Source organism: Varanus komodoensis, unplaced genomic scaffold (genome assembly GCF_004798865.1).
Source record: "Varanus komodoensis strain SLA01 unplaced genomic scaffold, ASM479886v1 scaffold57, whole genome shotgun sequence".
NCBI lineage: Eukaryota > Metazoa > Chordata > Lepidosauria > Squamata > Varanidae > Varanus > Varanus komodoensis.
In genome coordinates, this window is record NW_025336182.1 from 1,053,934 (window position 1) to 1,081,486 (window position 27,553).

Here is a 27,553-nt window from a genome sequence, read left to right on the forward strand (position 1 = left end):
AAGGAAGGGCGGCCGTTCCAGGCTGCCCCGCAAAGGCTGCGCTGCCCAGCCTGGGCTGCGGAGCGGGGCGCGGGAGCGGGAGCTGCCACGGCCGGCACCCGCAGCGCGTCGAGGCCGGCGCAACGGAGCGCCCTGCGCCTTTAACGCCGCCCCAGAGGGCCGGGCGCGCGGGCTCGATCCCGCCCCGCCGCCGCCTCTTCCCGGCGCTATTTGAGCCGCGGTCCAAGGCCCCGCTGAGTCAGACCGCCAGGCAGGAGCAGGGACAGAGGGAAGGAGCGAGGCAGCCCGCCAGCCGAGCAAGACGAGCCAGCGCGCGCCCCGACCGTTCCCAGGAGCCGCCGCAGCGCCGCCGCGCCGCGCCATGGAGACCCCCGGCCAGAAGCGCAGCACCCGGAGTGGCGGCGGCGCCACGCCGCTCTCGCCGGCCCGCATAACGCGGCTGCAGGAGAAGGAGGACCTGCAGGAGCTCAACGACCGCCTGGCCGTCTACATCGACAAGGTGCGCTCGCTGGAGTCGGAGAACGCGGGCCTGCGGCTGCGCATCACCGAGTCCGAGGAGGAGGTGAGCCGCGAGGTCACGGGCATCAAGGCGGCCTACGAGGCGGAGCTGGCCGACGCCCGCAAGACGCTCGACTCGGTGGCCAAGGAGCGCGCGCGCCTCCAGCTCGAGCTCAGCAAAGTCCGCGAGGAGTTCAAGGAGCTCAAGGCCAGGTAGGCGCCTGCGGGGCGCGCGGCCTGCGGGGCGGGCGGGCTTGCGGGCGAGGCGGCCACGCGGGCCTCCGGGCGGGAGGCGGGCCTGCGGGGCGCCGCCGGCCCGCGGCTGCTGCCCGGAGGCTCCGGCCAGCCTCGGGACCGGCCGGCGTGGCGGGAGGGGAAGGGCGGCGGCCCAGCTGGGCAGGAGGGCTCCAGTCTGCGCCCGCGCCCGGTCCGTCGCTTTCCGTGCTTGCCCGTTTCCGCGGGGGTGCCGCCGGCAGCTGTCAGAAGTGTGGCTCGTCCCGTGACCGGGCGGAAAAGCAGCTCCGTGGGACGTGGGCCCGGCGGCGAGGCGGTCCACCGCGTTGGCCAGGACGCACCCCGGGCTTGTCCCCCCCCTCCCGAACACCCTGAGGCTCGAGGGCCGCGTCCCTGCACGGGCTGCCACTGGGCGGCTGGCCCCGAGCAGCGGCCTCGACCTCGACCTCGCGTGCCGCCGTTGATTTTGGGGTCCCAGGGACGTGTCAACCAGAACTGGCGGCTTTGGAGCAATCCAGTTGCTCCGAGCTGGAAGGAGCGATGGCGTGGCGGTTGGCTCGGACTGTCAGCAGAGGGACGGGTCCCTTTTGTTCAGAGGGAATGGCGGGGTCATTAGATCTGTACACTCGCAGGGGCTTTTTCGGTCTTCAGGGACTTATTTTTGTTATCTCGGTTACAGCCAGGTTTGAAGCAGAGGCGGCTTCCTGGATGCCGTCCGGGTCCAGTGCCTTTCTGCGTGGCTTTCAGCTTTGGACGGAACGGAGAGCCTTCCGTTGTAGCTGCGCTTCACTTCCATGCTTGCTTTTCGTGCTGGCACAACATGGCTTTTGAGAGTGTTTCCTTGACCTTTAAAGGTTTTTTTTCCCCTGGCCAGAAAAAGGATGGGGAAAGTGCTGGGAAAACTCAGCAGCGCTCCAAATGGATCCCCTAGTAAAATTCCATGAACGAGGCAGGGCGATTGCACAATAGAAGCCTCATCTGGGAGCACCCCAGGTTAGTGTATGGCTTCCCTTGGGCGTGGCGGTGAAGTGAGAGGACTCTTCTCCCCCCCGCCCCCCCCTCGTGTCGGCAGCTGGAACACATTACATGCTGTGGCCAGATTACGCCTTTGCACAGGGAGAGCCCCCCCACCCCGGCCCTGTTCTTGGGCACGAGCAAGAGGGAGGGAGCTCATACTGGCAAAGCTGCGGGAGGGGAGGGCTGAGCACGCTTGTGGCCGCCATTGGAGTCCCGAGTTCAGGCAAGGCGAGCTCCTCTCTGTAGGGGCTGCCTCCTGCTTTGCGTGATGTGAGGGGGCACATGCAGGCAGCCCCACCGCACCGCACCCCCAGCTGGTCTCCAAGAGGTGCAGGGGAGTGTGGGTGAGACATGGCGTTAGGTCAGCTGCTGCCGGGTCTTGACTTCGCCCTGCAGGAGCGGGGGTGTCTTTTCCTGCTAGGGTGAGGAGCTGAGGGATGGGATCCCCCTTGGGGAAACCCAGCGGGCTAGTGACTGTTCCGCGCAGTGTGCCACCAAATTCCAGATGGGAGGGGGCGAGAGTAGGGAGGGCTGTTGGCTTCCTGCAGCCCCTGGCCGGCTAAGGCCAGGGTGGTGCTGCGGGATCAGACTTGCACAGCCCGAGCATGTTCCTGGCTCCTGGTCCTGGAAGTCATGAGTGCCATGGAGCCGTCCCCACGGTTGTGGTCCCACGGCCATACGCTCTTGGTTGTTGTGTCCATAATTCGGAATGTTCTGAAATAACGCATTTTAAAGATGCCTGTGAACGCAGCCCTGAGTTTTATATTTAACCTGCATGCCCCTTTGCAGATCCCTCCTTAGATAACTTTGTGCTCATCTCGATAGTAATATGAGCAGCTGCATTTGGATCCCAGGTCCCTGTGCCATGTGGCTGAGCTGTTTAAAAACTACACTGCTGTGTAACTGCTCCTCTCCAGGCCTGTGACAGCAGCTTAATCTTGAAAGGGCTGCACCACGAGAGCAGCAGCCATTCGCCCCCTGCTCCCTATGCCAGCGCTTTGCAAAGCACCCTCCCTAGAAGCAAGCCGCCTTATGAATGAGGGTGTGACATGCAGCTGTTCCAGCATGGATCTGCCCCGGATGGTTCGGTGGTGTACTTATATTACATCGCGAGCCCTCTACATTTATGCAATATTCTACGGGTGGCGTGTGGCCCCGGAGTTTATTTTGCGGCTCGTGGCTCTCCACTCACTGCCTGCGGGCACCCACTTGCAGCTCTTAAACACCGGACATTTACTGCATGTCGCTCTTCTCTTGAGCAAGTCTGGCCACCCCGTCATATTCCAAGTCCAGCCCTCTCTCAGCCCAGCCGCACACAGACTGGCAGCTCGCTCCTCCCATGCATGTCTGCCCGGTTTATTCTGGGGTGTTTAGGGCTGCCGCCTTACCCGGGCTGATCTTCACTGCAGCCCAGCTGCTCATCTGCGAGATGCTGGCCCCTCTTACAGGCCTGAGGGTAAGATTCCCAGGCCTGTGCAGGCGAAGTGCCATTTCCCCACAAGATCATTCACAAAGCAAGTCTGAGGAGTGGCTCGGCGGGCTCGCGCATGTCATGTACATGCCCCTTGCCAAAAGAGCTCTCACGTGTGTGCATGGAAAAAGAGCACGTGCTGCCTCAGGCCTCGCGATGGTGGCAGCAATCTGGAGAATTGCAATCCCAACTGTGGCAACGGGAGAGGCCGAGCTCCGCTCCACTCTGCACACGCAGTGCTGCCGTGGGCGCGTGCGGCAAATGCCTGCAGCCCCGTCCGGCGCGTGGGTGGCGGCTCCCCGGCCCTGGTGCCTCTCTGCCCCACAAGCAAGTGGGCTGTGCCGCCCCTGCAAGGGAGTTGCTGGGAGGCTGGGCACGTGTGTGCGGGCTGCCAAGAACCCCGCGGGCCGTCCTCCCCGGGGGCCGTTGCGTCTTCCGCCCTCCTGCCAGGCGAGACGCAAACGCCATTCCAAACTACCTGTTTTCCTGCCTTGTGCAACAGCTCAGAGGTGGCCGTTGCCAGGAGAGGCGACAAATGTTGTGGAACCGCAAACAGGGCTGCGAGCGAGCAAGGAGCAGTTCATTGACTCCGAAACTGACTGGGAACTGGTTGTTGATCCTGACATGCCAGAGGTGGCGAAGTTGGCCAGAGCCCATGCCTGGGGGCGGGAATGGCGTTGCCCTCGTTGGCACGGAGCTCTGCCCTGCCTGTATCAGTTCTATTCAGCAGCGCTTTGTGATCGTTGAAGCAATGGTTCGGACCTGCTGGACGGTGACTTCCAGCGTCGCTGGTTGCCATGGCCAACAGGCCCACGTGCCTGAGGGCACCAAGCTGGGGAAGGTTGTGCTGCTCACTGGGCACCCCCCCCCCCCAACAGAGCTCTCTGCCATTGCTATATTCCTGGGTCTGCCTTCTGTTCCTCCCGCTCCAGCGCTCGGCAGTGAGACTTTTGAGTGCAAGAGCTGGGCTGCGCCAGCCCGCCCAGTCACTCACGCTGCCCGGGGTCCCCGTCCGGATGAGAGCGTCTGTCAGCCTGTGCAGAAGTTCTGCGAAGATGCAGGAGGAGTTCTGGACCTCACAGACGGGGGCAGCGGAGGGCATGCTGGCGTTTGCTGGAAGCCGCTTGCGGGGAGAGCGATTCCCCCCGCACCCGTATCTCAGCTGTTCAGACTTGGCCAGCTCCGCTGAAGCAGCTATCTCTGTTGCGCAGCTGCTTCGCTGCCCCCGGCCTTGGACAGCCGCATTTTAAATGGGACTGTGGGGCAACTGCTTGGGGTTGGAGGAAGTGGGCAGAAAGGGGGCCAGGGCAGGGAGCCGGAGCAGCGAGCGAGTGTGGCAAGAGGGTGGGCTCCCCGCGGGAGGAGGGCCCTGATGGGCCTCTTGGCCGAGAGCCTCCAAAAGCTGGGGCGGGCTGTGTTTCTGATGGCGTGTGTTGGAGCGTTTTCCAGCACATGTGCCACTGTGGCCACGAGAATTAGGAACGTGTTTTCTCTTCAAAATGGTAAATGGCATTTCCAAGAACACCGTGTGACTTGGCAGCAGACCAGTGTGGTTCCTCAGTCCGCGCCCCCTTGTGGCCTCGGCTGTTCTCCTGTGCCGGGGTCAACCACCAAGCGGCCCTCTGAGGCGCAGAGCAGCGGCAGCACTCGCAAGCTCTCCCGGACCACCCTGCGAGGACCACCGTGCTGGCCTCTTCCCCTTGCAGGAGTGTGCCGAGATGGCGCAGGGCAGCAGCGGAGACGGGAAGCACTCCCAGGCAGCCCGGCGCATGGCAGCGGGGACATCCGCTGGAGCCGTGGACGGCCCTGGCACTACAGAGCTGGATGCAGCTGGAGGGTTGCAGAGGCGTCTCTTCGAGGCATTTGCCAGGCACACGCAAGGACTGCCGTCCTCCAGCTGGTGTCCTCTCCATGTTGGGACGCAGCTCCCAGTCGCTCCAGTCGCCACGGGCAGCGGGCAGGGGATCCAGGTGCTCGTCAAGCATTGGGAGGGCATCAGGTTGGGGACGGCCCTGCCAAGTGCTCGTGTGGGCAGATCCGGGCAGCCAGCCCAGAAGGTGAAGGGTGCAAAGGCAGGAAGCCATGGGAATCCCTTGGCTGGGTTGCAGCCACGGTAGGGGGGCTCTTGGCCCCCGGAGCCTCTTGGGGACTCAGTGGGCAGCAAACCCAGCTCTGCGCTCCATACTCTGTGCTTAGCGATCTGGTTGCATGGGCCCATCTCGCCCAGCTTTCTCTTCCCAGGAGCGCCGCCGCCCCCACCCCCCGGTTTGTGCCCGGCTCCTGGGAGGCCGGTGTGCTGCCTATGTAGATGGAAGCTCTGCTTGGCTTGCAGCCTGAAGTCGGTTGTCCCGCTTGCGGCGAACCAGCACGGACGCTTGAGTAAATAAGAGAGTAAGGGAGCCCTGCCGGATCCAGCCAAAGGGCAGGTGGGCAGAGCAGCGCAGCCGGGCACTCTCATTCCATGCTCCCAGCAACTGGGGCACATGGCTTTCCATACTGGGCACGACATGTGCATCGCCATTGTTACAGGGAGCCCCGCTGGGCCTAACGGGCTCCACTCCCTCCCCACATCACACCCCCTGCAGACCTTCAGAAAGCTGGTGTGGAAGTGCTGTGCGATGAGAAACGACGACGGGAGACTGGCCATGTGCTGCTGATACAGTACATTTATATCCCACCTTTTCCCCAGGAGGCTTCTGTAGTCCTCCTCATCGGCACTTTATCCTCACAACAACCCTGTGAGGTAGGCCAGACTGGGAGTGAGTGACCCAGAGTCACCCATGGAGCTTCTTGGCCAAGTGGGGACTAGAACATGTGATGCCACGTCCCCCCTCGCCCCCGCACCACACGGGCCCTGTGGCCCTTGATACGTGTTCACTTGCCTCGTTGGTTTCTCAGTTCCACGGGAAAGGCCCGGCGCATGGTACAAAAGCAGCCATGGCCAAGCTCATCCGGAGGCCTCTTCAGAGAAAAGGGTCTCTAATTTCTGGGCTGGGAAAGGTTGCTCTGGAGTGGGTGGGTTCCTGGTGAAAGGCCACTTCCTGGGCCCTCTTGCTTTTGCATGTTCCATGCGTGTTCCTTCAGGGAAGTTGAATACCAAAACCAAATGAGAGCAAAGTGCAGTTTACCTCAGAGTGAAGGCGCAAGAACCCCTCAGCTGCTCATGGCTTGCTCTTGTGGGGGAATGGAGCCAGCTGGTTGATCAAGGTGTTACAGCCAACATAGAATCACAGAAAGGTAGGAGCAGGAAGGAGTCATGGAGGCCATCGAGTTAAACCCCTGCTGTTGCAGTTAGACCACCCCACTCAGATGGCTGCCTGGTTTCTCCTTGAATGCCTCCAGTGTGGGAGAGACCCCCACCTCTCCGGGCAGCTGGTTCCTCTGTCGTGTTGCTCTGACAGTGAGGAAGCTCTTCCTGATGTCCAGCCTGAATCTGCGTTGCGGCAACTTGAGCTGATTATTCTGTGTCCTGCACTCTGGCATCAGCAAGAGGAGATCTTGACCTTCCTCTTTGTGGCAGCCTTTGAGGTGCTTACAGAGGGATACCATGTCCCCCCTCAGCCTTCTCTTCTCAAGGCTGAGCATGCCCGGTTCTCTCGGTCTCTCCTCACAGGGCAGTGTTTCTAAAAGTGTTTTCCCCAGTAAATGTGCAACAAGGTAAGCAGCCCTTAGTCTGTTTTCACAGTAGCTTACAGTTCCTGGCGCACACCTGTTTTAGTAACAGTCCCATTGGGTGGTCTCGAATGAGGCTGCTTCCAGGTGCGGCTTCCTGCATGACTGCATCTTCCACTTGCAGTCCTCCCATGTTCTCCCAGTGCTTCTTCCAGTTTCTATTTGTAATGCTCACAAGGTAAAGATGGAGCAGCTGCACAGCCATGCTTGCAAGCAGCCCGGCTTGCTGCCACTTGGAGCTGCACCACTGGAAACATCTTGAGAGACTCAGTTTGAGTCAGACAGTTGGGCAAGCTGGGTTTCCAACCTGCCCCCCTCCAGCCCGGTTGCAGAAAGGCACAAGGGAGCAGAACTGCTTGCCCTGCTGTTGTCCCTGTACCTCACCAGGCAATGTTGTGGGGCCGGCCGGCCAGGAAGGGAGCAGCTCGAGGCAGTGGCAGAAACAGTGGCGCACGTGTGTGTGTGGGGGGGGGGGCTTGTTCCCACCCTCCCCCTCCAGGCACCTTCTAAGCTGGTTGGGGATGTTGCTCTGGCGGGCTGGGATAGTCCCACTCAGCGGTTTGGCCCTGGGTGCCTGCTCATGAGTCACCGCCCCAGCCAAGCTGCAGTCCAGGCCTTCTGCGATGGCGGAGAGGCTGTGATTCACTGCAGGCGGGCTTGGCGCGCTCTCCGCATGCTTTGAAAAACAGCTACCCCCAAGGGCAAAATCATGGCAGCGACTGGTCCAGAGTAGGTAGCTGGAAAAACAGGCTCTCTCCAGAAAGTTCCAGAAACAGTGGTGGGAGCTAGGAAAGAGGGACAGCTGGAGCCTGTCAAGTGGCTGGCAGCTCTGCTCCTGCTGGGAGATTTCCTCCACTGCTCTGGCGGGGCGGTGCTCCCGGGCTGACGGGACCCTCCTCCTGGCTTTCCCACCCCTGGAACAGCCTGTTCTCACCAGAGCTGTAATGGCTGTGCGTCCCGCAAGCAAGGGTGGGCTGCCTGGGAGGCCCCAGGGGTTGCTGTCCTCGTTGTGCAGGGCTCCGGTGGTTTCTTCCCAGGAAGTGAGGCTTCCAGCAAGTGCTTTTGAGGACTCGCATGGTTCTAGTCAGTCTTACAAGATTTGGCTTTTTGGGCACTACCCTTATTTTTATCCAGAAAAGGGCAGTGACCTCAAACTTAATCAGTGCACCCTCCTTTGCTTTTTGATCCCAGGATGCACGTGTGCCTGCACTCCCCCTCACTTTTGCTCAAGCTGTGCAGTCCTGGGAGCGAGTGGCACACCTTGATTAAACAGAGGTTGCCACCCTTGTGGTGAGGCAGCAGTGTGTCGGTATCTACCCTCCTTGCCCTCTCCTCTCCGGGGTCAGAAGGGTCACCTCTCAGCTCTCCAAGAGCCTGGGGATCCACTCCGGGAACATTTCCCTTCCTGCTGCGGTCTTACACCTTCATTCAGTAAGCGTCCCGTCTGAGCAGACACAGCTCTTTCGGGAGAGTTATGTTTTATTTTGCTTTGGAGAAGACCCATCTGGCTGGGGGAGTCTGAGATCAGGTTTAGCTTGCTCGGATGTCTGGCTAACACAGACTTCTGCAGGCACTGCCTCTGCAGCCAGACCTCATGTTTGCTCCCCGCATTATGCCGCCTGTGCCTCATGCACCAAATCTGTCCACCTTCCCGAAGGGGGGCGCCCTGGGCCAAACAGCCTTGCAGCGGCACTGCTGCCCCTGCCTCCACAAGGCTGGCTGTCTGGCAGGCCGCCAGAAGCACTGTGGGTGAGCAGCTGGCCCTTCTCCAGTTCGTCCGGGCAGCTGGAGGCTCCACGACTCCTCCTGACGCCTTGGCAGACCTGAAGTGGCAGGGGGTCAGCTCTGGAACCAGTCCAGCCCAACCCCAGCCTGGACCCCCCCCCGCCCCCGTGAGGTTGGCCCCTCTCCCTAGTGATTGGTCCTCCGGGGATCCAGACCCTCACAGAGCTCCTGGAAGGAGACAGAGAAAGGGGGAGCTTTGCTCCCCTTCAGGGGGTCCGCGTGCGTTTCCTGAAGTCATGGGGGGGGGGGTCGAGTTGTTGCGTCTTTCGTTAGGATGGGAGTTCAAGTGGGTGCTAGAATGGGCCGCGGTCTGGCAACGTGCTCCCCGTGGCTGCTCGTGAAGGGAGGCCAACGCCTGGGCTGCCCACGCGCCTCCTGCAGCCCCGAACCCAAGCGAGGGCTTGCGCCGGCGAGAAAAGGCCACGTCGGCCTTGAACGGAGCCGCCCTACCGCCAAATGCGCGCCGGAAACATTCCCGGGCGGCGTGTTGCCAGGCAGCAACGCGAGACATCGCGGGCCACGTGGGCGGAAGGGGCCGCCTCGGCGCTGCTAGAGGGCCCGCCGGGGCCTCGAAGGGCGCCCCCCGCGCGGCTGCCCGTGCCCTCTTGGAACGCTCGCGGCCGAGCCGCGCCCAGCTCCCGCGGGCGACCAATCAAAGGCTTCACCTGACTCTCGGGGCGTGCTGATAGGTGCAGCGGCGCCGAGCGCTGCAGGCTTGATGCTGATTGGTGGGCCTAGGAAAGGCTGCCTGTTGAGTGGACAGTTGGTTAATCGCTGTCTGCCCGCGCGACGGGATCCCGCTGTAATGACCGAGGGAGGCGTTAGCTGGGCGGAGGGCGCGCGCAGGAGTGAGGGGGAATGTTAAAAATGGCCGTGCCGGGCCAGGTGCCGCCTGAACGCAGGGGCGGCCCCCTCCCTTTGCTAACTGAACAGCATCTATAACTGTTGGTAATGGAAAAGTTAATTGAAAATATTAATGGAATTGATTTGACTGGCAGGGAAGCGGAGGATGAATCCGCCAGAAGCATTCTTCACAGTTGGCTAGCCTTGGGATCGGCCAGCGTGAGAGCTCGGTCTGTGAGAAGAGGCGGAAGGGGTCCGGCAAAGGAAAAGTGCTCCCGGGGAGGCCCCTTCTGGCGTGGCAGAGGCCTGGAGCCAAGCAGTGACTCGCGCGTAGGCTGGCCCAGGGAAGAGGCGGCGACTGGTGTGGGGAGTGTGTCCCGGCTAGCCGCCTCCTGGGCACGTGCTGCCGCTTCGTGCCAGCCAGAGGCAAGCGTGCATTGCTTGCAGACTCTAGCAGAAGGTGGGGCCCGAATTCCTGCCCCCGGTTCCACCCTCTTGGGGCGAGAGGCGCTCGCTGTGGTGCGGTGCCAGCCACAGACTGCGGCACGCGTGGGCGAAAGGAATTGCCCTCTGCTGGGTGTGGGGCGGGGGAAGAAGGGGACACGGCGGCCTTTCTCAGCTGGGGAGAAAGGGGTCTGTGTTGTCCAGTACTTGGGCTTTGTGTCTTTCTGAGCGTTGGAATGTTTTTGAAGGGAGCCGCTTGAAGGGCTCCTTGTGAGAGGATGGCACCATGTTGCAGTTCCATCCTGCGGCCTTTAAGCATGTGCAGAATGCCCTTTCCAGACGCCTGTGCTTTGCAACAGTGGGAGAGGAATAACAAAGCCAAGCCATGCACTGCTTATGTCTGTGTTCGGAAAGCAGGATTTTGCTGGATCAAGCCGAGCCCAGGGACAAGCCTGCTCCCGCCCCCGGTGGGGGCCACACAGACCCCTGGAACTGCCCCGAGCACGGCATGGGGGAAGTGGCTGCTGAGCATGAAACGCCTGCCTTCCACACCCTGGTGCCCTCCTGGGTGCTGCTGGTGGGGGTCCGTCCAGCTCACCTGGGCGACCAGGGCGCGGCCTTGCTCTAAATGCCCCGTTAGGCGGTGGTGGCTGATGGCTGTCTGGGAAGATGGGCTCCTCCGTGCCTTTGGAAAGTCACGTTTCCATTCCAGACATGCTGGTTTCCCTGTTTCTGGCCAGGGAGAGGTCCTGCAAGGGGGACCAGGGGGCCTTTGGTGCCAGTTCCCCTGAGCTCACGGCAGTTAGCCGGCAGCTCTCTTCCTCCCGGGTATGAGTCAGTTGTCTCAAGGGGCGTGCGGAGCCTCCTCACTGGGCAGCTGCCAGACACAGCTTCTCCAGGGCCTCTTTCTTCTGCTCTGCCTCAACTTGCAAAATGCTCCCAGCTTCTCCTGCACATTTTGCAAAACAAAATCGGCCCCCTCCTTGCCTCCTGCGTAAATAATTCTCCTGAGCTTTTTTTTTTTTTCCTTTTTCATTTGCAAGCCAAAATAATGAGAGTTGGCTTTTGTTGTGCCTGGGCCAGTTGCAGCTGATCTGTTCAAACAGAAACCTGACAGTCCCTCTCATTATCATGGATGCAAATAGATTTCAGCTGCTGTCAGGATAGATCGCACATTCCTGCCTGGAATGGTGGAGGAGCAATTGCAGCCTGTGAGCTGAGAGGCTTGGGAGGCCGACTGTTGCTTCCAGAGGAGCCTTTCGTCTGCAGTTGCTCTCCTCAGACATGGCATTTTACCAGGAGCCTGCCATGTTGTCCCTGCACTGCTCTTGTCTTGGAGGACAGGCAGGACAAGTGCACCGTCTTTGCCCAGGCTGAGGGCCTTTGGTGCAAAGACCGCCCCTCAGCCTCTGGGAAGTCTTTGCCATGCTGAGATTTTTTGCTCGAGGGGACAAGTCCTGGGCCGGGGCTTTGGTGTGTGCAAGGCAACAGCTTCCCTTCCACTGCTGCTCACAGGCTGGGCTCCGGCCCACCTTTGTCTGCTCTGAGTGGCTCGGGCGGAGAGGTCCTCCCACGGCCACTGCTCGAGGGCCGTCAAAGTGGAGGTGCCGCATTACGGCTCTGCGTTGTGTCGCTGGTGCATCTGTGTACGCAGATCAGCAGCTTGGAGCTCTTGTTCACACACCTTGCTTGGAGACTCAGCTTTTGCAGGAAGCTTTCTTGCGTGTTTCATTTGGTTTTGTCAAGCGGGCTGGACAAAGCCACTGTCGGGGACGTCTGACTTGTATGCGTGGTAAGCCGCCTAGGAAGGCCTCAGCCATTGTAGGCAGCTTATAAACAGGAGTGAATAAATAAATGGGGCTCTACGTCGAGCCAGGTGCTGGCCCCTTCCAGCGCTCTCTGATGCTTCTGCGAGCCTCTGAGTTCAGAGGCAGCCTACCTCTGATCAGATGCCAGGGTGGGGGGCAGGGAGGCCCTGCCGCCATCGTGCCCCACCGGCTTCTTTTGTTTATGTAATCCATTGCCAGGTCTCCCAAGGTGCCTTGTGGCTTTTAAATACTGACACAAGGTGCCTTGTGGCTTTTAAATACTGGCGTGGGGGGCTTGGCAGGAGGTGGGTGCGGCAGGCACCGGGTTCTGCCGGCCAAGCCGCCGTGCCTGCGCCTTGGGGCACCTGCTGGTTTGCTTCGAAACCCCCGCCTCTCCTCGATGCTTCTGTGGGGAAGGTGCCCGGCACTGCCCTCGCATGCATGGCCCTCGTTTGCGTGACACGCGGCCTGCTGCGGCCTAATTGTCCCCGGGGGACTGCTGGGCGTGCCGACCCTGCAAGCGGTGGTGGGGTATGTGGGTCCCTGCTGGGGGGTTGCAGGGTCCGCAGAGGGAAGTCAACCCAGGATAGGCCACCCTGTTGTGCCAGTTGGCCCTGGCCCCCTTTCCTTGCTGGGTGCGCTTCTTGTGGCCAGAAGAAGCACTTCTGGTGCTCCTCCTCGAGGCGCGGCGACGGCATGATCAAAGCTTCCCTGGGAGGCCGCTCGGGGGAGCAGACAGGCCCTTGCTCCTTGAGTGAGGACGGGCCTCTTGTGCTTGCAAACCCCCAGGCGGCTGCAGGCAGGAATCCCCGCCAGGAACCGTTTGGGTCTTGCTCTGCAGGGAGAGGCAGCTGGCTGCTGCCCAGATGTGTGAGCGGCGGGCCCGAGGGTTACACAGGGACTCTTACCAAGTAGGAAGCCCAGTCCAGGATATCCTGGAGCCGAGCCCGGGCATTGGGAATGTTCCTAAAGCAGCCGAGGCCACGATGCTCAGATGGGGCGGTGCTGGCAGAAGGCCGGGCATGTGTGCACAGGCCGCGGGCCATGTGAATTGTGGGCTGGCTGGCAAACGGGGCGGCAGTCACTTCCGCTCGCTTTTGGCAAGGGTGTGCGGGATTTGAAAGTAAACGGCTCCCTTGCTAGCAGTAGGAAAAGGCGTGTGCAGGGCCTGAGGCCCCCTGGCCCCGCGGTGCACACCACCCGGTCTGCTGATCGTCACTCGCTGCCTCGTGACCGGCACCGCTGGCGGGGAACAGAGTGCGCCATTCATCCCGTGGGACACCTCCAAGCCTTCCTGAGAGCGCCTCCCTCGTGGAGGTGGGGAAGGCTGGAGCCTGCAGAGGCCTCTGACCCAGATGGGCCAGGAGCAAGGGGGAGCTGGGCCGGGGCTCTGCAGCTCAGTGGAGGAGGCTGCTCCCCTGCTTCTCCCGGGAAGGTGGGCCTCGGGTGCTCCCGGAGCCTGTGCAAGCCATGCCGGGGTGGAGTCCTTGGGCTCACTCCCCTTGGGGCCCGTGCGCCATCTGTCCTCCCCCGCTCCCCTACATTTACTCGGTCGCGGGTGCTCCCTGCAGCTTCGGGCAGCCTCCGAAGTGCTGGGTTTGTGCCCCTGGCAGGGTCAGGACTCCAGTGGGGGGTTAACCGACCCTCTTTTCCTACGAACAAGAGAACCGTGGGTGTGAGGTGGAAATGGTTTGTGCTGCCAGGCCGGGGTGGCTTGCCACTTCCCCTTGTGGCTTTTCTGAAGACTTTCGCTCCAGAAACGGCGATGGCCTCAGCGCAGTGCAGAAACCCGGGCTCCGCACTGTTCCACACGTGAAGGATGCGCAGGTCGCCAGTGCAGGAGGCCCTGGTCTCAAAGCGGCTTTCCTCGGCTGATGAGGCTGTTCGCAGCCTCCCCTGGAACTGCTGCTCTCGGTGGCACATGCGTGTGTTTGCACCAGCAGTGTCTACCAGGAGGGTTGGCCTCAATTTTTCCCTTCTTGCTTTCACCCTTAACTGGGGGAGGGAAGTGTGCACCCCTGTGGGCGCACGCACATAGGAAGTCTTGTCACCAGACTGGCGTTCTGGGAGTTTCTGCTCTGTCAAAAGTCACCCGAAACTTCTTTCCAGATTGCCCATGGCCTAGACGCCTGCAAAGTGGCAGCCTGGCAGCGGAGGGAGCTGCACAGTCTGACTCACTTCTTCCCAAAGCGTCATTGAGCCGGTGCCAGAAAGCCGTGCAGACCCGTGTCCCTGGCTGAATCCGGTGCTCCCTGCCCGTCTGCGGCTGTTGCTAGGCCTCTGTTGGCCCAAATAGCAGCAGATGCCCCGGCCGGCCTCCTTTTGCAGACGGGCGGGCAGCTGCATGAGTCAACCCGGCAGAGAGAGCTGGAATGCACGTGGGCGCGGCGGTGGGTGGAGGCAGAGCAGCGCTCCAGCCCTGGATCGTTCTCCCCCCCACCCCACCCCCCCGTGCGGTGCTCAGCCCTGCGCTTTCTGCTTTCGATAAGCTGGAGTCAGTTGCGCGCGCACTGGGTCGCGGGCTTTGTCGTTGCAGTCAGACCCAGGGGACTATTTGCCGATCCAGGGGGCCTGTGATTTGTTTTACACTCTGCATGGGGGGGGGTGTGCGTGCGTTTTTCAAAGTGCAACCATCCGTAGAAAAAACACGGGCGTTTTAGGTGGCCACGTATAGATGGATTCGGTATGACGCCCAGGGATCCTGCTAGTGTCTGGTTTTCATTCCCTGTTAGAAAGGAACCTTCTCGTTCTTACCTTCGCCATCACGGCTTCCTTCGAAATGCGCTGGGGATGGGGGATACCTTTTTACTGGAAAGGGTGGCAAGCAGTGGGGAAGCCCTGGCAGGTTGCCTTTCGCAGTCTGGTTACTTTGCAAGCCTTGAAATCCCGAGTTATTGTCTTACATTGCAGGACAGGCCACATTGTGGATTTCTGTGCAGGAGCTCCCTAAGTGGTGTGCGAATAATAGCCTGCAAATAGTGTGTCGGTTTCTGAGGCCTTCCTTGCCCCATTTCAGGTTTGAGGGCAACCCAAACGCCTCCTCACACTGGCAAAATGCAGGTAGGGTTCTGTGGCATTTCAGTGAAGACATCAGTGGCCCAAAGCTGCCAAAACAGTTTTTTAAAACATTGGCACCTTTTGCCCTCAAGAAAGTATTTTAGTTCGGATTTCCTTTGTGCCAGAACCTCTGAGCACAGGGCTGCCTTTTCAGATGAGATCCTGTGCATGAGCAGAGAAGTGCTTCGTGTTTTCCTTGGGGTGTGGGGGAATGCACCTTCTGTATTGAGGTCTCCTGCCCCCTTAATTTTCTCCCAAGGCCAGAGCATCCTCCTCTGCTTGCCTATCTCCTGCGGGAGGCTCCATGGCTGCTTCCTTGCATTCCTGAAGGCACCAGGGCTACCTGAAAAGCCCCGCCGGACACCTGTGCTGTGCCCAGGCGTTGGGAAAGGGAACCCTGCGCAGGGTTGGCGGCCAGATCCCTTTCTCGCCTGGAGCGGGCTGGACAGTGAGCCTTGAATCCTGTCCATCTGGCTCCGAACCACAAGCAGCTGGCCTGGTGCACGTTTCTCTCCCATCTGCCACATCCCTGGTGGTTTGGCGGGATGTCCCGATGTCAGGAACAATGGATGACTCAGAGGCGGGTGGGCCAGAGCGGCACCTCCGGCACTCCTCTTGGTTCCTTGCGGTCGCCCCTTCCTGCTCTCGTGCGCAGGCCCTCCAGAGGCGGTGGCAGCATTGGCCCCTGGGGGGTTGCATCCCCAAGCCCGGATTTTAGGGCTCTTTTCAATGCTTTTGGTAACTGTTTTGCTTCCGCGATCTGGCCTTTTTCTTGAAGAAAAGTGTAACAAACTTGTCGGAAACTGGCCAGGAGGTCTTCGAGTTTTGTAGTTATTTATTACAGATTTATCCCACCTCTTCCCTCTGGCACGGAAGTGGAGGAGACAGAATGGCAGATGCCCGCCTCTGATCTCCATCCGGGAGAGAAAAGCTCCCCTGCTGGGGAGAGGCCGCCTGTGCCCACTGTGTTTAACTTGGAAGGCCAATTCTGGACTGGCTTCACAGACCTAGGCAGAAGAGGAACTCTCCCAAGCCCAAAGCAGGGCCCCTGCCCGTTCTCCCAAGAAGTGCTGTGATGCGCCGGCAAATGGCAGCCATGTTCCGTCTGCCACCCTTCACGGATCCAGTGGGGAGTCCCACGCTGCCCCCTGCAGGCAGACCAAAGGATTGCTGCCAGATGTGCTCGGAACCAGCAATGCTTTCAAAGGAACAGAGCGGCGGGGTGGGCAGAGGATAGGGTTCCCGGTTGCGTGGAAGACACTTTGCAAGATGGCAGGCAGATGGATGCACATTCCAGACCCCATTCAAAGCTGAGGAGCGATTTGCAGTTGCTGCAAGGGAAAGGAGCACTGCCCCGCAGTCCAGGAACACATCTGGCCTGGCACACTGCGGCCTGAATGGCTCTGTCTGGGCAAAGCCCGAGTCCTGCATTAGGGGAGAGTGCACCACCACGCTGGGTGCAGGCTTGCCTGCACATGCGTCTTGGATTTCTTCCACTGATAACTGGGCCTGAGGAGATTTTCGGTTTCCTGAGTCGGCTTTCTTCTTGTTTCTGCCTTTTAAAGGCAAGCCCAGAAAGTCTCTGGTGTAACTGTCTGTGTATTCTTTGCCCTAGACATGGATCTTTTGCTGGTATGATATTCCACAGAGCAGGAAGAAAAGCGGATGTAGGAAAGCAGCTCAGTGCGAGCAGAGCTGCCCGTGCTTCATATCTGAATGCGTTTTAGTCGTGTGTAAGACGTGCCCTTGCTTGTAAGACAGAGCGCCATATACGGATAAAAGCGCTGTTCTTACAGACACGGCATTGTCCAGCATGTGCGTGCAAATTGGGAACTGCTGTGTTCCTGTGGTTTGTGGCTCCCTCCCCCTCCACCCCCAGTAGTCCCCTTTCCATTTGAAGGGTCTGTGGGTCAACAAGTCAGATTTTGTTTCCCCCTTCCTGGAATGAACTATGCACTCACCTCCCCACTAAAAAGCGGAGTCCGTGCATTAGATGTTGCGAAATGGCTTGGGAAGGGGGGGCGGCACCGGAGGGTTCCAGCCCCAGGCTGGTTTCCACTGTAAACACCGGCCAGGCTTTCCAGAGCCTCCCCAGGAGAAGAGCTGGGCACCTCGTCAGACGTGCAGGCAGGATGGTGCTGGGCTGCTGCGGTGTCTCCCCGCCGAATGGCGTGCGTTTGTGCAGCCCCTCGGGCTTCCTGGTGGCATTTGTTATGGGGGATTTAAGGCAGCTGCTTCGGTAGCATACGGCATCGCTTCTGCCTTGCTGTTCCGTTGGCGAGCGAGTCCTTCGGGATTGCCGAGTGGGTTGATTCCCCGCTCCACCCAAGCAAGGTGTCTTCGATCTTTGTTCCTTGCTAACTGGAATTTGAGGAAATGCTTCTCATGTGCCCTCGGGGAAAAGAGCGACCTCTTTATTGCAACAGTTCATAGGTTAGAGGAGCGCATTTCAGGTATTTTACCTTAAAGATTTCCACGGCGGGGGGGGTGTTGGGGGAGCTACCGCTCTGCAGGGCCCTTTCAGGAGCCACTGGCCTGCTGGAAGATCACTTTGGAGAAGCTGTGCGGTGGGACCCCTGCTTTGCATGCAGAAATTTCCCTGGCTCACTCGCCACGCCTCCAGTCCCCTGAGCTGGAAAGCCCCCGTCCTGACGGGGCTGCAAGGAGGGCTGCGCTAGATGGCCGAGGGATCCGCTGGGCGGGGGGCGGCTTCCCGCTGCAGGAGCGAAACTCTCTGCTCTGCCGAAACTCTCTGCTCTGCCTTAACTCAGCTGGGAGGATGTGCGCAGCTCGCATTCTGCATGCCCAGAGTCCCAGGCTGAGCCCCTGTGAGGTCAGCCGTGCTAGGCGGAAAGGGCTGGTGGTCTAATTCTGTGCAAGGCAGCTGCTTAGATTCATGGGGCTTAGCTGAGCTCCTCGAGCCAGAGAGGACCACTCTGCGTGTGCCCAGGGGCACCACGTCCCAAGCTGCCCATCTGCCCAGCAGCCTAGATGAGCTTCCTCCGGGCTCCTTGGCGCTAGCGGTGCTGTCCGAACTCCGCGTGGCCCAGAGTGCTCCTGCCACAGGTGGCCCTCCAGGCTGCCATTGTCCAGCTGCCCCGGCTGCTTCTGTCGACAACGGCCAGGATCTCACCACTTGCTCCCGTCATCTGTTTCATGGGTGCCGCTTGTGTGTGTGTGTTTTGAAGCAGCTGCATTTTTGTTTCCCGGCTGCATCTGTCCTGGTGCAGAAGGGAGGAAGAAAGAGGGGAAAGAATGTGACCAAGGAATGGAAACTTGGATTGCAGCAGATGAAAAAACATTCAGATTTTCTTTGCTCAACCCTATTTATAGCTTTCTCCCTCTACGTACCTCCTGAAACAAAAGCAAACTAAAAATACCTTCCTGAGGCCCAGTTTTCCTTGGTCTGTGGAGCAGTGGTTCTTTTTGCCTGGGTGCATCTCCTGCTCCTTGCTCTGCTGCGCTGCTGCGCTCCCCTCCTCGGTGCCCCCTGGGGGATGCGGGCATGACGTGGCACTTTCTGCCCTGGCTGTGTTCGCGGCAGCAAAGGCCTTCCCCGAGGAGCGCAGATCGCCTTGCACGGCTGCCCACGAAGAATCATAGATCCGTAGTGCTGGAAGGCTCTGGAGGGCCATCGGGTGCAGCCCCCCGGTTTCAGATGGCCGTCCAGCTGCCTCTTGTGGGCCTCCAGCATGGGAGAGCCCACAACCTCCCTCCTTCAGTCACTAGTTCCACTGTCATATTGCTCAAACAGGCAGGAATTTTTCCTAAAAAATCTGGTAGAATCTGGCTTCTTGTAATTTGAGCCCGTTATTCCACGTCTTGCACTCTGGGATGATGGAGAAGAGACTCTGGCCTGCCTCTTTGGGACAGCCTTCCCAGTACTTGAGGAATGCTGTCCCGTCTCCACTCAGCCTTTCCTTTGCAAGACTAAACATGCCCAGTTCTTTCCATCTCTCCTCAAAAGGGCTTTGTTTCCAATCTCCAAATCCTCCTCCTTTTTCTAAACACTTCTAGCTTGCTTGCATCTTTCTTAAGCTCTGCTGTCCAGACCTGGACATAGTACCCAGATGAGGCCTAACCAGTGCTGAGTAAAGGGGAGCTAGTACTTCGTGGAATCTGGAAGTGATGCTTCTTCCAATGCAGCCTAAGAGAGCGTTTGCCCTTTCTGCAACCATATCTCATTGTTGCGTCCTATTCAGCTTGTGACCTACAACAATTCCAAGATCCTTTTCACTTGCAGGACTGACGAGCCAAGTGTTCCCCACCTTGTAATGATGCATTTTCTTTTTCCTGGGGGCAGAACGTGGCATTTGTCCCTTCTGATTTTCATCCTGTTGCTTTCAGCCCAGGCTCCAACCTATCAAGATCGTGCTGAATCTTCTTTCTGCCGTCCAGAGTATGAGCCACCCCACCCAGCCGTGTGTCGTCGCTCCCTGCATTTCCTCATCCAAGTCCTTAAAACAGTGCAGAAGAGCCCTTGGCCGGGGCCTGAGTCCTGCAGGGCCCTGCTTGTTCTTCTTCCCCAGTTTGAATCCAGTTCTGTAGCCAACTGCGGATCCACCATAATTGTTCCATCTAGCCTAGCTTAACTAACCAGGAGGTCATGGGCACTTGGTCAAAAGCTTTGTTTAAGTCAAGATAAATTGTACCCACCACATTTCTGTAGTCTATCAGGGAAGTTTTCCAGTGAGAAGAACTCAGATTAGTCTGGCCTGATTTGTTCTTGAGGAATCCATGTCGGCTTCTAGCAACCCCCGCACTGCTCTCAAGGTGCTTGCAGACTGACTGCTTCATCGTCTCCAGAATTTCCCCAGGGACTGATGCCAGACTGACTGGTCTGAGGTTCCCAGGTGTTTCTTCTTTTCCTTTCTTGAGTGCGGGGACAGCATGAGCCCTTCCCCAGTCCTCTGGCACTTCCCCGTCCTCCGTGATTTCTCAGAGGTAATGGACAGTGGTTTTGGGAGTCCTCCTGCCCGCTGCTCAAGGATGGAGTTTGCTGGGCCCGGAGATTTGAACTCATTCAGCCTGATTAACTGATACTTGGCCATTTGCCTGTTAGTCTTGAGCTTCCGTCCTGCTCCCTGGCCGTGCGCCCCGGTGTTGGGCCCAGTGGCAACCCAAACCGCTGGCAGGGACCAGGCTGGGGGAGAGTGGCCCGCAGGCCTCGCCTGCACTGGCCTTCTGGCTACGAGGGACCCAGAGTCAGCCGCCGCTTTTCTGCCCTTTCCGATGACGGGTCGGCATCCACAGAGAAGGGCCCTCTGCCTGACTGGGGCAGGGCCGACTCCTTCAGGCTTGCCAGTCCTTCGATCTTGGGCAGAACAGCTCGCAGCCTGCACAGCATCGGGGGCGGTGGGATCCTCGAGTCCCGCTTGAAAGGTTGAGACAGAGCCCCACCCTCGGAGCGGGGCCGCTGCACTTGGAGTCCCATCCCCCTTCGCAGCTGGCATGGAAGGAGCCGTGCTGGGTGCTGCTCCATGGTCGGAGAAAGGGGGCTGAGTTCAAAAGCATCCGTGGCCGAGTCCATCCGGGAGCCTCTTCAGTGAAAAGGATCCTGGATTTCTGGGCTGGAAAAGACCTCAGAACGGTTGCCAGCCGGAACCCGGAGCTCTGGAGTGGGTGGGTTCCAGGCAAATCCCCCCACCTGGCCCTGAGCCCCCAGTTACATGGGAGCCGATCGGATGGGCCAAAAGGCGAGCGTTCCGGGAGCAGCTGGGCTTGTGCCACCAGGTCAGTGGCCATTCCTGGCCAGGGTTCAAATCTGCCGGGATAAATTCTCCAAGGCAGAGCAAGGGAGGGAGCCGCTGTTGGACTGGCGAAGAACGTGGGCAGCCTTCTGAGGGTGCGGGCTCGCTCTCGCTGGGTTCCGCGCGTTCCTCAGGCCGGCGTGTGGACTCTGTGACCGCGTGTGCCGGGGCGCACGGGCAGACGTGCTGGCGCATTACTGGGGCTGCCTGCCCGTGAATTTTGCGGGGCCCTGCGCCCGTGCCAGAGCGGGGAGCCCCGAGGCTCCGCAGGGGCTGCCTTGGCCACCTCCTCCGAGGGAGTCTGGGGCACTGGAGGAAGGGCTGCACCCACCGGGTTGCGCTCGCACCACCTCTCACGCCTCCAGTTTCCTCCATTTCTGAAAAAACCAGGTAGGGACCTCAGAGAGCTCAGGAAATGGTGTGAGGTGTGGATTTTGTTCACCCCACAAAATGATTGGGCCACAGGTTTGGGAGGAGCACTTCACAGCACAGAACCCTCTGCTTTTGTTGGCACGAGCTATGAGGACTGCAGGTTTAGATGGTCTTCAAAAGGGGCAACTTACTGGCAGAGGGGCATGGCCCCAATTGCCATGAGCCTGGAGGCTTAATCAAGCCTCTCCATTCCAAGGCAGTCTTACCTCTGGAGGCCATTTATTGAGGGCAGACGGAGGAGGGGGGTGTTGCTGTTGCCTCATGCCTTTCTGGGACTTGGGCCAACGAACGCTCGAAATGGATGCTGGGCGGGGCCAGTGCTCGCTCTGATCGCTCAGAAGTCCCCGTGGGGAGACCGGGCAGTCATTTCACCTTTGCACGTAATGCGAGATGCTGTAACACGCGGAAGAAGTGCTTAGCTCTGAGGCATCAGGCCTTGGAGAGGAAGGTCTCTGCAGTCTAGGCTCATGGCTGCACCTTTGTCTCTGTTTCAGGAATGCCAAGAAAGAAGCAGATCTGGCGAATGCCCAGGGCCGCCTGAAGGACGTCGAGGCCTTGCTGAACTCCAAGGAAGCAGCCCTCACCACTGCCTTGGGGGAGAAGCGCAACCTGGAAAATGAACTGCGTGAGCTGCGGGGTCAGGTGGCCAAGGTAGGGGCCCTGTTCCTTTGCACTGGCTGGGAAATCTCTTGCTTCTGGGTCATCTCTGATGCAGCTGCCTGTTCAGGCCGGCTGTCTGTGGCTGCTTGCACCAGGGGCTGCCAAGAACCAAGGGAGCTGAGCCAGCCTGTGGCTCCCCATTGGCTGACCACCCCAGGGATGCACCCCACTGGCCTCGGCAGCCACGCTCAGCATGGTGAGTTGGTGGGGTGCTGCTCGGGAAGGGCAAGGGGATCACGGGGTCCCCTGGGCTCAGCTCCCTCTTTGGGGCTGTGGGTCTGGGTTCCTGGTGAGGGTACCCAGCATTGGCCCAGTGCTCACCAGGAAGTGGGGGACTTAATCTGTCTAGACTTCAGCAAAGCCTTCGGCAAAATGCCCCACAACACCCTGCTCACCAAACCAGCAAAAAAGTGGACTAGATCATGCGACCATTAGTTGCATCCACAATTGGCTGCAAGATTGGAGTGAGGGAGTGCTCATCAATGGCACATTCCGAAACTGGGGTGCTGTGGCAGGTGGAGCGCACCAGGGTTCTCTGCTTGGAGCAGTACTCTTCAACATTTTTATTGATTTAGATGAGGAATTACAAGGAACTTATTTGTATATGTATTTATAGGCCTTCCTAGGTGGCTTACAATACATAAAACATATTAACAAGGAATGATAATTAAATTTGAAGATGACACAAAGCTGAGCAGAATAGCAAATACCCTGGAAGACAGAGATACAGTAGCTTAGAATGCTGGTCAGAACGACAGAATGAAATTCCATGGGGACCAACGACAAGTTCTGCACCCAGGAAAAAGGAGCCAAATGTATCATATGATGGGAAACACTTTGCTCAGCAATGCTGAGATAGGAAGGACCTTGGGGTTGCAGTAGAGCACAAGCTGAATATGAGCCAACAGCGTGATGCAGCTGCAAGAAGGGCAAATGCTGTCACTGCCAGAACATCTTAGGGCTCGTTCCCCCCCGCTCAGCACTAGCCATGCCTCACCTGGAGTGCTGTGTTCAGTTCTGTAACCCTTTGGGCACCCAAGTTTAAAAAATGCAGAAAAGCTAGAAAGGGTACAGAGAGCAACAGGGAAGATGATCCAGGGACTGGAGGCAAAGCCCTAGAGGATGGAGGGGAACAACTGGGCGTGTTCAGCCTCAGCCAGGGAAGACCAAAGGCAGACATGATAGTACTTTGTAAGTACCTCAAAGGCTGTCACAAAGAGGAGGAACAAGTTCTCTTCGTGTTCATTCCAGAATGCAGGACATGGAATAATGGACTTAAGTTAGAAACCAGATTTAGACTAGACACCAGAAAGAATTTCCCAACTGTCGGAGTGGCACGACCGTGGAACCAGCTGCCGAGAGCAGTGGGGCAGAGACATTCGAGAAGCGACTAGGTGGTTATCTGAGTGGGATGGTGGACTGGCATCCCACGCTGGCAGGGGGCTGGACTTGATGGCCTCCTCGGCCCCTTCCAACCCTAATATTCTATGATGTTCTAATCCTGCCCACAAAGAGGAAGGTTTTTGGCAACTCTTTATCCTGGGCCACCAGATGGCAGTAGAACCCACACTATGCGCAGAGTGTGTGATTCCACATGTTGCGAATATGTGCGTGGTGCCTGGTGGGGTCTCGCTGTGGGGTGTGTTGTTCACAGCCGGGCCTCGGTGCTTCCCGTAGATAATGAGCAAAGACGGGAAAGTCTCCAAGCGAGCCAAGGCCGTGCTTGGCCTTGCAGTCTGGAAGGGCCCCAGAAGGACTGTGCCCTGTGTGCTTCCTGCAGATCAGAAACACATGGATGTGCCTTGCACTGGGTCCAGCCCAGATGGGTCCATTCCGCCTGGCTTCTCGACACAGACTGGCAGCAGCCATTCCCCAGTGTCCACAGGACCCTTTTCGGGCCGCATCTGGGGACCCCGCCGGCGCGCAGCCCCGGCGAGTTGTGTCAGTCGAGGACTCGGAGCACCTGCTGGCCCGTCAGCCCCGGCTGGGTGGGAACTGTGCCTCAGCACCCCCGAGTACGTCCTGCGCGTTTGGCTGGTGGTCATGAAGCCGCCGCGTGGGCCATGCGAGCCTCCTTCCTGCCTGCCGTCCCTCACAGTGACCAAGGGTCTCCCTGTCTCTTCCCACCGCTTCCTTCCCCAGCTGGAAGCTGCCTTGGCCGAGATCAAGAAGCAACTTCAGGACGAGATGCTGCGGCGGGTGGACGCCGAGAACAGGCTGCAGACCCTGAAGGAGGAGCTGGAGTTCCAGAAGAACATCTACAGCGAGGTGAGCGGGCAGGCGGCCCCCTTCCTGCTCTGGGAGCGGGGGCGCTCTCCACGCCGTGGGGCTGTGAGCCGTGGAGAGAGAAAGCTGGCCGGCGAGGAGCGGGCTTGGCAGGCGCAGGTTGGCGTGCCAGTGTGTCTGCCTGCGCTCTGAGGTGTCGGTGTGGGGGGGTATGTGTGTTGTAGCAGGGCTCTTACCTGTCGCTGCCAACACACAGCGACACAGTCCAAGGTAAGGAGGTGTGTGGGTGCAGCTGGTCTTAATTTTGCAAGGTGCATCTGCGGGTGGAATTCGGAGGTTGCCCCCCCCCCCGAAATCTTCAGCTCAGCGGTTGCCCCTTCCTCGCCTGCAGGAGCTTCGCGAGACCAAACGGCGCCACGAGACCCGCCTGGTCGAGATTGACAACGGCCGCCAGCGCGAGTTCGAGAGCAAGCTGGCGGACGCCCTGCAGGACCTGCGGAGCCAGCATGAAGCCCAGGTCAAGCTGTACAAGGACGAGCTGGAGAAGACGTACAGCGCCAAGGTGGGCCCCCTCCCAGGGGCTGGGCAGGGCAGGGCAGGGCAGGGCTGCGGGAAGAGGATGAACGCAGAATGAATGCGCCCGGGACTCTTCTGCTCTGCAGGGCGGCAGAGGCTGAGCTGCTTTCATGTGCTTCCTCTTGTTTCTAGTGGAACGTGGCTTTGAGCCACGTGGGTCGCTGAGTGCTGGGCACGGGGCGGTGCGGCTGGCTGCAGCTGCTGGTTCTGGGCAGTGGCAGCCAGGGTCGCTCTCCAGCACACATGGCCACGCCTGCTGCACGGCAACGCGGGCCACAGAAGAGCACCCCCCCCCCCGCAAGGACCTGCTGTGGCCTTTTAACATCTTTCAGCCATGGGAGTTGTAGTCTGCAGGGCACCAGGCTGGGGGAGGCCGGTGTGGGAGTTCCAGGCCAAGGGGCAGAGCTGGGGAGCAGAGGAGCATGCTGGGAAATGAAGGCAGCCGTGCCATGCCCTCCTGCTTCTTTTAGCCCACAGGGGTTTCTGCCAGCAGAAGAGCTGGCAGGGGACTGAGGCCGGCACTGCCCAGGTGTCCCAGGCGCATCTGCTGCAGAGGGTGCCCTGGGAAGCTGGTTAGTGCCGGGAGCAGCAGGGGAAATGGCCTTTCTCCCAGGGGGAGACAGCCAAGCCCCCCCCCCCCCCCAGCAGCATCTTGTGCAGCCTCTGCGGGTTCTGGGGCACGGCAGCGGTCAGCACTGCTTCTCAAGCGCCCGGTCTGCACACTTCCTTCTGTGTCTCACTGCGGGAACCTCCCTTTTCAGTTGGAAAACGCCAAGCAGTCGGCCGAAAGGAACAGCAACATGGCAGGGGCGGCCCATGAGGAGCTGCATGAGACCCGCATCCGCATCGATGGCCTGTCAGCCCAAGTGAGCCAGCTGCAGAAGCAGGTGAGGTGCTGGGAAGCGGGGAGGGGGCAGGCAGCCATCACCTTCCAGTTTGCATGCAGCTCTCTCTCTCTCAGGTTCCTTTTCCTTTCTATTCCAATAAATAAAGCTGGTGCCTTCAGCAAAATAAGCACATCGTGCTCTGCAGTGCACTTAAATGCTGCCCACTTAATTCTAAGGCATCTTAGGGAAGCACTTTTGTTCTAGCTCCTTGGTCTAAAGTGTCCGAGGGAGGGGCCGCCCTGCGAGAGCCCAGTCATTTCTGCAGGCATCTCAGTCGCTGTTGCGGAGGGAACTGCCGCGGGCACCGTCTCAGGGCAGCTCCCGCCTCTGTCCAGAGCCCAGTGCTCCCCCCGCTGTGAACCAGCCGCCAGCCCTGTCCTGCTTCCTTCCCAGCTCTCTGCCAAGGAGGCGAAGCTGCGCGACCTGGAGGACGCCCTTGCCCGGGAGCGCGAGACCAGCCGCCGCATCCTGGCAGACAAGGAGCGGGAAATGGCCGACATGCGGGCCCGCATGCAGCAGCAGCTGGATGAGTACCAGGAGCTGCTCGACATCAAGCTGGCCCTGGACATGGAGATCAATGCCTACCGGAAGCTGCTCGGGGGGGGGGGGGGGGGGGGGGGGGGGGGGGGGGGGGCAGGGGTTATGTGAGGGAGCGCCTGGAGAAATTCGGGGGGCTTTGGCCCCCGAAAACTGAGCTCGCTGCAGAGGGCGGGCTGATGGCTGGTGGGGGCGGTCGCTGGATAAGGGCCGCCACTCTGGAGGTGCGTGTTCGGTTCTGAAAAGCACTGGGTGGGCCTGTGCCCGCAGCGGTCAGCTGGGTTCGCAGGCCAAACTGCAGCAGGAGCTGCAAGGGGGAGCCAGGCTGGGCGAGCGAGCGAGAGCAGGCCGGGCACAAAGGCGGCACGTGGCGATGCCACTCCGGAGGGGCCGGGGCTGCCCCCACCCGCCCCCTCCCTCCCTCCCTCCCTCCAGACTGCACCTCTTTCTCCCTTGCCTGCAGGCTGCGTCTCTCGCCCAGCCCCTCCTCTCAAAAGAGCGGTACCCGAACTCGGGTCTCCCACACGTCTGGGCAAGGCTCGGCGAAGAAGAGGAAGCTGGAGGACGGGGAGAGCCGCACCAGCTTCTCGCACCACGCCAGGACCAGCGGACGCGTGGCCGTGGAGGAGGTCGACCTGGAGGGGAAGTTCGTCCGCCTCAGGAACAAGTCTAACGAGGTGGGTGCTCCGGCGGGGCCGGGGGGCACTGCTCGCCCCTGCCTCTCCGCAGCCGCTGGCAGGACTCCTCACTGGGCTGTGCGAAGGCCGGGAACTGAGGCCGGGCAAAGGGTTGCCTCCCGCCGGAGGGAAGGGCCAGCCGACCGGCCATGTGGGGCTGCTCTTGCAGCTGCTGCCACGGCAGAGCTTGAGCTGGTACCTCAGAGGAGCGGCCAACATCCACACCGGGGGAAATCCATAAGGCCGCTCAGCGCAGCGGCCCAGTTAAAGCGTCCCTTTCCGAGGGCTTCGCGGCATGGAGCCTCTCCTCGGGACCTGCAACACTCTCCGCCCATCTCCTTGCAGGACCAGTCCCTGGGCAACTGGCAGATCAAGCGCCAGAATGGAGATGAGCCCCCGCTCTGCTACAGGTTCCCCCCCAAGTTCACCTTGAAGGCTGGCCAGCTGGTCACGGTGAGGCGCTCGGAAGCTTGATTTTCCTGGGATGGGGCAAGGGGCGGGTGACAGAGCAAGCGCAGTGAACTCAGGCAGGTGCCTGGAGAGCAGTCCCCGCCTTGGGCTCCCCAGGTGTGAGCAGAGCTGCTGCAGGACGTCCTGACCTGCTCCTTCCTCCCCCAAGATCTGGGCCGCGGGTGCCGGTGTGGCCCACAACCCTCCCACCGACATGGTGTGGAAGAACCAGAGCTCCTGGGGATCCGGAGACAGCCTGCGCACCGCCCTCCTCACCTCCACCGGAGAGGTAAGCCTGGTGGCAGCGGGGGCCCTTCTCAGAGCAGCGTGGGAGAGGGGGGGCGCACCCGCCGGCAGAGCTTCGGGTCTGCCTGGCATCCGGTCCCTCGTCCGGTGTTCCCTCCTCCGTCCAAGAGAGCAACCGGTGCAGACTCGGGAGGCGCTCCGCCTGTCCTTACTCCAACAAGGGGTGTCAGGGCAGGTGGGTGAGCGGAGCCAAGCAAAGTGGGTGGGGCGGAAGGAATTTGGA

General features: G+C 60.1%; 1 protein-coding gene across 1 annotated transcript in view; it reads left to right on the forward strand.

The window, feature by feature from the left end:
• The first annotated feature begins 234 nt into the window (after window positions 1-234).
• Window positions 235-27,553, forward strand: part of LMNA (lamin A/C) — a 32,818-nt gene continuing 5,499 nt past the window's right edge. The window contains exons 1-9 of the mRNA XM_044449116.1: window positions 235-711; window positions 21,506-21,662; window positions 23,814-23,939; window positions 24,289-24,459; window positions 25,235-25,360; window positions 25,754-25,972; window positions 26,359-26,574; window positions 26,920-27,027; window positions 27,194-27,313. Coding sequence (XP_044305051.1) covers window positions 362-711; window positions 21,506-21,662; window positions 23,814-23,939; window positions 24,289-24,459; window positions 25,235-25,360; window positions 25,754-25,972; window positions 26,359-26,574; window positions 26,920-27,027; window positions 27,194-27,313 — 1,593 coding nt within the window. The 5' untranslated portion in view covers window positions 235-361. The remainder of the gene's footprint in view (window positions 712-21,505; window positions 21,663-23,813; window positions 23,940-24,288; window positions 24,460-25,234; window positions 25,361-25,753; window positions 25,973-26,358; window positions 26,575-26,919; window positions 27,028-27,193; window positions 27,314-27,553) is intronic.